The following is a 10,678-nucleotide window of genomic DNA, read 5'->3' as shown; positions in this document are numbered from 1 at the left end:
AATTAGTTTCAATGCAAAAATAAATTGTTTATATCTTATTATAATTATAGAAAGAAAAGAATTAAGTTAATTGTTAAATCAATTTTACTGTCTAATCTTCTTCATTAATTTATATTTCAATTTACTTTTCTGATATTTATTGTTTAAAGATTTTCTTGTTTAATTTAGGTTTTCTTTAGGGTGTAATTCTAAAAGTATAAAGCTCATGTGCATACATGTATATATAACAAGTTTTACAAATACTATAGTTGAAATATATATTACTAGTAGAGACTAGTATATGGTAGACCAGGTCACCTCTCTAGGTGACTAATATAATTAATCTTCTTAATTTACTTATATGTAAGATACCTAAATTAAGGTTACGATCGTCGTCGGATCACCTAGTAGATTCGGTGAAAAAAATTTTAATTATATAAATATTTTTAGAGTGAAAAAATAATAATACACCATTGTTTTATATACTTATTTTTTTATTTGTCAAAATATAATATTTTTCTTAAACTATTTATATAAAATTAAGTCATTTTACTATTATCTTATACATAAATACTTATTAACAGTTATTATTTTGTTGTACGAATTTGGCTGTTTAAGTTTTCAAGTGGTCGAATAAACTATTTTTAATATACTTAGCTGTTTCTTCAGTCTTCAATTTCTTTATTAATCTTGGTGTATTAACTGTATCAGCCTTTCGTTTTGTTACCTGAAAAAAAAACATTTTAAAATGCTGATTTTTTATAATATACTATTTATAACATGGTATGTTTTGCCAGAAAGAGTAAATTTGTATAGGCTTTCCTCCTATGGAATCTCAGTCCTGATTAATACAGTAGTATATTGGAGCAGTATACTTGCCTTAGTTTCATCATCATTTGAGACTGCTGTGAAGACAAAGTTGCGTCGATTGGAGGAAGCTATGACTTTAGGCGCGTCGTCGTTGTCAGTAGCCAGTGGTGTGGCCAGAGCTGCGAGACGAGCGAGCGCGCCTCGACCACGGGTTAATAGAGAACCATGATAGTTTTGCTAAAAAACAATAAAAACTCAGTCCCTCCTGATTACATTTATTAAATACTGATAATAATTAAAATTTAGTTTTTCAAAACTAACATTCTCGTTTTTTGTATGTGGAATGAAGTAAATAAACTTACCTGGAAAATAGTAAATGACTTTTTTGGACTAGGAATATCTTTATTCGTTTTTTTCTCAGGTATAATAGCGTCCACCTTTTCAACTAAGTTTGACTTCGTTTCAGATAACAAAGTCGACATACTTCGAGAATTTAGGTTCGCTTTGATGATTGTTGTTCTGTTTATGCTTGTATCGTGATTTTCTTGATCTTTTTCTTGCTGTAAATGATAAATTAAAATTAATTGTAAAACAGGGTATTTTATTAAATCTTAAAAAAATACAAATGAAGTATAAGTCTTCAAGAATCAGGGTTATGCTGAATATAGAGTTACTGTTTATATAGAGTAATGTAAAAAAACATAGGCATCCTTAGTTTGCAGGTTGTAGAGCAACTCCAACACAATCTTAAACATGATCACTAACAGACTATAAGGTAAGACCGAAATGGAGCGGTATCGTTGTAATGGGTAGTATTTCATTATTTTATAAAGAAAGTATTTGAAAATGAAGGTCGATCCACCCACAAACCAGTGGGTAACAAAAATTAATTTGCAAATAAAAATAATTGCACATAACAATTGTATAATTTATTTAATTAACTTTTTTTAATTTAATTATTATTTATTTATTATTTAATTAATTATTTATGACATATACGTTTTATTTCATGTTCTACATAAATACTTATTAATAATTATGTAAAAAAACTCTATTGGATTCATCTGTACATTGGTATTCATTGTCAACACTTATAGACTTAAAGCTATACAATAATAACAAGATAAAAATATAACAGAAACAAAAAGCAGGTACATAGCAAATAAATATTGTTATAATTAGTTGTTTGTATTTTTCCATGAAACAGCGATAAGTGGATTATCCCAGTGACTATTCATCAACTGACTTAGAACAACATAGTTTAGTATAGTTCCATGAATTGTAGTAATTATTTTATATTAGCAAAATATATGGGGAATTTTTCTTAATGTTCTTTACATTTATTTCTCGTTTTAAATTGTAAGGCAGACTGTTCAACGATGTTGGTATAAGGTATTCTAAGGTATAGTAATATAAGGTATTGTAAACGTATATAGTAAATATAATAACTTTGATTATTTTCTTGTGTAATCTGCTTTAGAAATCCCCAAACTAATTAGCTAATATTATATCAAACAATTACTTTGTATAAATCTTCTCTTCTTGATAAAAAGTTGTAAAGCTTCGTATTTATACAGATCAATATTTTGGCAGTTTATTAATTACATTTTAAAGCACAGAAAAAAATGTTTCTTATAATACTGACCATATTTCTTAAGAACATTTCCCTTTCGTGTCTCTGTTTCCTCCATTGCTCTTCAGACTCGAATTCGTCTTCTTGAGTGTCAGCAAATTCGTCAGGATTCGCACTGGGTTCGATTTCACCGTCTGAAATTCATTAATAAACTATAAAAAAAAACATATTCTATATATATGTCAGAAAATATTTATATAATTCATGTCTAATTACCACATACCATAAATAGCACAAATATGCTTTTTAATTTAGTTCACGGGAATCTATACCGAATATAGCGGGCTCAAGGCCACTTAACTTGTTTTTGAATTTGGATAATATAGAAGATTGTGTTCCAAACTTACTATATACAAAAGGAGGGGAAGGGTTGGCAGTGGGAAATTTACAGGCTACTTCTTCTAACATACAAAAGAGAAATAACAACATAAATATCAACTTTACCTGCATTTTTCCATCGGAATTTGCGCTGTCGATGTCCATCGCCTAAATCGCCATCTTCAAACAGCAATTCTTGCAATAATCTCACTTCGCGTTTATCTTGATCAAGAACTTCACGCCTGTACAAAATAAAATAATTACATAATACATAATATTTACATATTAACTTTTGTCAATATTTATTTGATACGACTCCTGTGCTACATATTATGGTCTGTTGATGGTACAATAACAGTACCAGTACCACCAGTTGCATATTGTACAATTATCAACTCAATCGTGAAAATGTAAAGAATATGAGCAAAAACAAGCAAACAATTACATTTTTGTGTATAATGTAACATACATTTTACATAAATACATAATATTCACTGACTGCCTGAATTAAAAGTCCAAGTTTTTCAAAAATTTTAAAAATACATCAACATACAATTAAAGCCCTTACAAGCACCTTTTAAAATTCAATGATTAGCTTGATATATATTTACAACCAATTACTCAACAATTCTTAAAGATTTATTGTATATAAGTATAGTATTCTCACATATGAATCTGACCAAGCTGCCTCTGCAGCTGGCCTTGGTGGAACTTGTCGTCATCTCCTTCCTCCCGCTCCATGCGGTCCAGCCCCCTCTCATCTTCATCGCCCGACCCAACCCATTCATCTTCAGAAGTTAATTCTGCTTCATTTTCAAAAAACTCGCCAACTGGTTTCTTCTTGAGAGGTTTTACTTGGACCTCTACCTATAATAATTTATTTTCAAATTAAATATAATGTTCTTTGTATATAAAAAGAAAAGTATTGTTTATTTTACTGTACCTCATTTTCTTCTGAATCATATTCCACAATTCTATCTTCTTCCTCGTTTTCTGACTCAAAATCATCTTGGTCCTCTTCAGGATCTTCTTCATCATCTGCAAGATTCATTCATTAAAAATATTTTCATTTATAATTATTGTGAACTTTATGAAGTACTTTATTTATGCTATTAGCATTAATCAACTATGTTAGAGCGTTTTAGCATTATCCGATCCGATATCGAAGGAAGCAAAATATATGAAACATGTTGCACTCTCCTTCATATAGTCCAATCCAATCTGATATCACACCGATTTGATGGCGGCACCATCGGATGCCCGTGAACTGTCGGACGACATTATTTGTAAGTGCTATACGTGCATTTTAATAGCCTATATGTGTGGCCATTTTGCGTTTTTGTTTTAGGTGCGGTTTGTAGCTTGCTAAATAGAGTATTAAATGCTCCCTTTGAATATCTAGCTTCCAAAATGGGATGTATTTAATACTTTCATTCTACAGATCTTTTTTTGCGTCTCAAATATAATAGACGCAGCAAATAAAGTTTTCTATTATAGTCTGCTATGATGACCTGCGCGCACAAAGATAAAGAACAAATAGCCGAATCGGAACGATTTTATCGGTAATGTGAAAATCGCACATGGTGTCGGTTATCGGCTGTCAGCTATCGTCGACCGACACCGACATCGGATCGGATAATGTGAAAACGCGCTTACCCTTCTTAATTTATCACTAATTAAAGTTTAATGTACTTTATGTTACTTTACCTGAAATTTGAAGCGCCCTCGCCTCAGCTTTTCGTTTCTTCAACTTTTTAATTTTTTTGACAGGCATTTCGATATTTTCATCATCAGAGTCTATAACGAATTTCTTTTTCAATTGACTATTATCAATACTGATTTTATTCTTGGGTTGGTTATTATAGAAATATTTATTTTGTTTAGGAATATCTAATTCTGGTTCATCGAGTTCATCAAGTATTGAATTTAAGATGGTTGTTTCTTTTGTTCCTTTTTGTTCAGAATTTTCAGTCACTTTGTTACTGATCATTTTGTCATTGCCAGTATTTTGTGATACCATTGGATTATCGTAAAATTTTCCGGTACAAAGAGCTGCTACATCATCACTAATTTCTTGAGATTGATCATTTTCATCAGGAACAGATTTTTTGTTTTCTTCATCAATATTTTCCTTATCAATTTGGGATACAAATGGATTATCATAAAATTTCCCGGTACATAAATTCGCTATGTCATCCCCGATTTCTTGAGACGGTGATAGAGGAGGTGGATTTGGTAAACTCACGAGATTTTGGGAAAAGCTTCCAGAGCACATTCCAACAATGTGATCCAAATTTACCTGAAATTAAAATATTAGCTTTTTAATATAATTAGTATTATTTATTATTAGATGGCATCAGACACAACTGAATTTTTAGTAAACTTAAGTAGTATCATACATTTCTTTTTTAATAAACCTGAGTTTGCATTTACTGATTTTACATTACATTATATTTATTTTAGGATATCATGGTACTTATGTAAGCTAAGTAAATAACCTTAGTTGAAAAATAATAAAAAGCAGTTGATTTGAATATATATGTCTGTGTACAATTCTTTCGTCAGACAGGCTTACTCATTACAATTTTATAGATATCAAGCTTAGGGTAATATACTGTTTAAAAAGTGTATTATAACATAATTTATTAAACACTTTTTGAATAAATGATAATAATTATGCTTACATCCTCTTGCGATTCACAAACAACAGAGTTCTTATCAGGCGAATTTAGATCCAACACTTGATGTTTAGTCCCAATGGAATTCATAATTGAAAATGATTGAGTGCCCAAATCAGAACTCATATTATCTTCATTGTTTCTATTTAATGTGGATAATGCTAGGTTATTAGATTCTTGAGTCGAAAATAAGTCATCTGATGATTTATTTGCTTGAGCCAATTGCAAATCGTCATCTGTAAATGAAACACATATATTAATTTCTCATTTTTCAAACCTACCTTGAATTGATTAATTATCTTGAATACAGGTTATAAATATTAAAACAGACATATTTTTTATAATGTACTGTTACACAATTAAATTGCATACAATTTAGTAGTTTTCAATTAACTTTTGTAGTTGTCAACTGTAAAACTATCAATATTATAACAATAATAAGTAAGATGTAAGAGACTTTTGAGAGTAAGTGTTACAATATTTATTTTTCTATTTACCAAATGCTTTAAATGTATTTGTTCTTTTAGGATAGGGAGATTGAGAATTAAATCTTAAAATTGAAATATTGGGTTGAAGGGATAGGTTTTTGCCGTTTTAAAAGCGTAACAAATAAGTAAAGTAGAGGATTTCGTCAGTAACTTTCCAGACAACCTGATGCATCACTTAGTGTCAATAAAATTATATTTTTTCATTTTAACAATAATGAATTAGTGAAATCTTAGTATTGATATATATATGTATAAAAAATGTAAATATTTATCTTATAATACCTTGGGTCTCTTTAATAACTTCGTTGTCGTCTATAGTTTGAGTTACTTTAAATGAAGCATTATTTTCCTCGTAATTTATTGCAGATTGCTGATTATTTGAAGCAGATTCGTCATCTGAATCTTCAAATGCTTTCAAGATGCGGCCTTTTTTAGGCTTAAGTTCAATTTCAACATCTGATTCTGAACTATCACTTGATTCATCATCACAGTCTTCCAAATCTGCATCACAATCTGTTTCCTTATTTTCAAGCTCAGCATTGGATATTTCTTTATCACTAATCACATCATCACAATCCGATTCTTCTGCTTCATCATCAACCATAGGATTACGTTTCTTTGGCTTGTCTTCTAAAATTACATCATCTTCAATTGGTTCTTCTTCACTTTCAGAACTTTCAACATCAGATTTATGATCGGCATCAATAGCTTCTAGTGTAGCCTCCATTTTTTCTATATCTTCATCTGACAAATTCCCGTCTGCTTCAGATTTCAGTTGTTTTTCTTCTTCAATACGCTTCTCCCATTCACTTGCCCTCTGTTCAGATATTTGCTGTTCTAACTCTTGTTTTAGTTTTAAATGCTGAGTTCCTGGTTTGTATCTAAACATAAACATTAAACAAGAAAAATGTATCAAATTATATTATGAAAACAAGACAAGATCATACTACTTAATTTGATTGGCAAATTTTAATAATAATATAAAATGCATAGGAAGTACTAGATCATTTACTCACTTCTTTTCTCTATCTTTTTCCTTTTCTTCCAGGGAGTTGAGTTTAGCGAAATATGTGAATCTTTCCTTCAGAATCTCTACACCACTTAGTCTATGAGGTTCAGAAGGATCACTATCATCCAAATTTATGAGCGAACCTGGACAACCATCCAATTTTGGGGTAGTATTGATAGTACTATTAATATCTAATATGTCTTCTGCTTTTTTGTTTATATCTGTAAAAAAAATTGAATGTATATTTAGATAAACTCTAAAAAATAATTATATATAACAGGCAAATGTTCTGACTGAAAAATTATCCATGAATAGCTCAAATTATATAGCATATAATCGGGAATTGATTGACTTTATTCCTGTCATTTCATTCTCATCTTTGCCTAGACTTCGATTTAATTCAATTGAACCATTCAAATACAGTCATATTTAGGCTGAGGCTAAAATTTACTAATATATTTTTAAATTCTCGTGGTTAAACTCGCGACGTATGAAGTTAATTGATATAAAAATTTTAAAAATAAATACTTACTATCTAACATTTCGGCTTTTTTAACAAATGTATCTAATTCTTCATAATTCAATTCATCATCAAAGGAATCATTATTCTTGCTGCTAATATTATTTCCATCAGTTTCATTGGTATCTTCTGTATTAGGTTCTTTAGGATTGAAACTATTAACTTTTTCAGAGTCAAAATGTAAAGCCAAAGTTTGACTTTCATTTTCTGCAATAACTATGCTGTCTGTAATAATTTCATTTTGTTGAAAATCCTCTTTTTCATTTGTCGTGCCTACACACATATTTATGTCTTCTTCAATTGATGTATTTAATTTATCTATTGAACTATCTCTAACTTCTGTAATTTCATCCACTTGCATTTCATCATTATTTTGAGAATCAACATTTTCTTGAACATTTACATTAACTGTTGAATTAATCTGATTGCTAATATCTTTGCTGTTTTTTTCTTTACTATCAAAGTTATTTATATCTTTTTCATCAATAATATTTTGCAGGTTATTTGTGAGTTCTATTTTATTCTCACAATCAGACTCAACTAGATTTTTAACTGTTTCAATATCTTGATCATTCTCCTCATTTTCTGTGTCACTTTTACACAATTCTATAACTTCTTTTTGTCTTTGTTCTAACATCATACTGAAATATAACAAAGGTAACAAAAGTCAAATTGCTTTTAAATAAATATACTTAGGTACTATAATCAAATAAAAAATGCATTTTATATTAAAGTTTGAACATATTTAATGGGCCATATAAGTTCCATAAATCTACATTATACATACATTTGTGTACTAATGAAAGTCAATGAAATATATGTGAAAACATTGTAATCACACATTACAAAAGACAAATGGACAATTTGCACAGAGAAAAACAAGGCTATAGGTTAATTTTTTAAAGTTTATTCAAATTCATAGGTACAAAATTGGTTTAAAATCTATGACATTAACATGTTGATTTTCCTTTGTTATAAACAATATGGATGTCCATAATTATGACATTTATGATGAACTTTACTAAATGGTCTTATCCAGAAATGTGGGTGATATTCTGCCAATTATGTATCCCCAGTCTGCACTAGAGCAATATAATAGTGGCTAAAGTAAGCTTCTCTTCAAAATAAGAAGAGTTACTTTTACTTTTGTAGTTTTGAAATATACTTACGCATATTGTTTTAATTGTTCACCATTCATTTTAATAGGCATTGCCTTTCCATCGGATGTAACTGCAAGCTTTCTTCTGCTCATAATATCTTTAAGAGATAAAGCTTTTGGCCTGTGATAGGGTAACGACACCTCCTTCTCTCTTAACATTCTATTTGATTCACTTTTAATTTTCTGCATATTTTCCATGGCTTGTTTTGCAGTCATCTAGAAACATATATTTAATATTAAGTAATATAAATCTATTTATTTTTAAAACTACACTGTTATAAGAACTGAATTATGATTGTTTTAAACATTATTTAACTAGCATCTTTAAAGATCTACAAAAGAAGAAACGAAAGTGACTTATAAATCATTGTTACATAAAATTATAGTGCTTTATATACCCAAAAAAGAGATAAAAAAATATTTACATAAACTCATTTTTTTTTGACTTTATATAAAAAAAATACACTAACAATTTAAGGGAAATAATGATTAAAACACTACTAATTTACTTCAGTTTAGCACACCTACTAACAATGTTCAAATGTTTTGAAGTTGGCTGCTCTAAACCAACTATGGGAGAATTAAACACACTTTATAAACAAATAATTTGTAATAATGTTTTGATTTTTACATTACCCTGAGTGGTTTTGGTGATATAGATTTTACTTTTTTGGACTTATGAGTCTTCTTTATTGTTTTTTCTTCTCTGTCACTATCTTCATCAGACGTATCAGGGTCACAGATGGATTTCATTGTGTTAACAGATGTTTTCAATATCTACAAATATAATAGACTCTTTAGTCTCTAGTATCTATATATATACAAAGAACCATTTACAAATGTGGCTTCGATACATTAAAATAATAAACAAAAAACCGAAAAGCTAGAAATATTCTATTAAATATAATGCAATAGAAACAAATTCAATGTAAATTTAATGCTGTAGCCCTAGTAGGCTAGATCAATAAGATATTCACTTCTTTATATATTTACTTCTTATGACTAACTTTAAGTATATTTTAAAAACAATTTATTATTTGCATGAAACTGTATGGTTAATTACAAAATCACACTTACTTGTTTTATTTCAATGCTATATTCATCATCACCTACATCATTGGTGTCATTTAAACTCAAATGAGGCGTTTTATCTGTGTCTTTAGATTTTGAGGAAATTAAAGTTTTGAATTTATCTTTGAGGGTTTTCTTTTTATTTTCCGTTCTGATTGATTCATACTGTTTAGGTTTGTCATTATGATCAAGTTCTTCGGAAGAATTTTCACTATCACTATCAGAGTTCTGGATACTTTTGATTCTTGACCTTTTCGTATTATGATGGCTTATACTTTCTTCTTTATTAAAAGGTTGTTCCGTAGTTTTTGTTGATGTATTGACTATTTTATCAACTTCCTCATTTTCCTTGTCTAAGTCGCTATCACTATCGTAAAATGTTTGAATACGTTTTTTTGTTACATGAAAGACTTCTTCGTCATAGTTGAAGGTCGGGGACTTGCTTATTTGGCTCGCGGTATTCATGTCTGTTTCTAAATAACTCTCACCAGAAGGATCCCCATTTAAATTAAAAATTTCAGTCATTGTAACAAGTGTCGTCTACGTTTCACATACAAAATACGAATAGTCACTTAGGATAGAAATATTTAAAACGAAGTAACAAACAACGAATGCTTATTAATAAATAGTGTTTTGACCATGGCCTACATATTTTTTATTTATAATACCGAGTCAGTGTTAGTAATCATTATAAAAATATAAATTTGTTAATAAATATTATTTTATTAAAATGCTTAGTAGACGATTTCGCGCCTTATTTCGTTATCACTGTCAAGTTTCAATTGTCAAATGTCAGTGTCATGTCATATGAAAATTGATTATATGAATTATAGTTTTTTTTTTATTGTAACATTTCCTTATGGAAAAGGCAACGGTATTATTTTAAAAAATCAGTTACTTTTTCTTGAAACTGATTGTAAACGTCAAAAAACTACTGATTTGCGCTTTAAATATTCATAATCAACTAAATATTGTTTCTTCAAAATATAACATAATATTATTATTAAATCCAT

General features: G+C 29.0%; 2 protein-coding genes across 2 annotated transcripts in view; one reads left to right on the top strand and one right to left on the bottom strand.

The window, feature by feature from the left end:
• Window positions 1-10,678, top strand: part of LOC113399382 (uncharacterized protein C14orf119) — a 292,988-nt gene that overhangs the window by 173,389 nt on the left and 108,921 nt on the right. The window lies entirely within an intron of this gene.
• LOC113399370 (claspin) lies at window positions 495-10,441 on the bottom strand. Its single transcript, XM_026638487.2, has 15 exons — window positions 9,672-10,441; window positions 9,231-9,371; window positions 8,605-8,810; window positions 7,448-8,076; window positions 6,923-7,136; window positions 6,189-6,787; window positions 5,425-5,654; window positions 4,448-5,039; window positions 3,684-3,778; window positions 3,408-3,607; window positions 2,867-2,982; window positions 2,435-2,556; window positions 1,152-1,349; window positions 859-1,026; window positions 495-706 (listed from the first exon to the last, which is right to left on the bottom strand). Exons 1-15 carry the CDS (start codon window positions 10,188-10,190, stop codon window positions 593-595), a joined length of 4,143 nt encoding a protein of 1,380 aa, XP_026494272.2. The 5' UTR covers window positions 10,191-10,441; the 3' UTR covers window positions 495-592.

This window comes from Vanessa tameamea, chromosome 19 (assembly GCF_037043105.1).
Source record: "Vanessa tameamea isolate UH-Manoa-2023 chromosome 19, ilVanTame1 primary haplotype, whole genome shotgun sequence".
In the NCBI taxonomy this organism is placed as follows: Eukaryota; Metazoa; Arthropoda; class Insecta; order Lepidoptera; family Nymphalidae; genus Vanessa; species Vanessa tameamea.
Note: the sequence above shows the minus strand (reverse complement) of the source record. Positions and strands in the feature narration are given on the sequence as shown.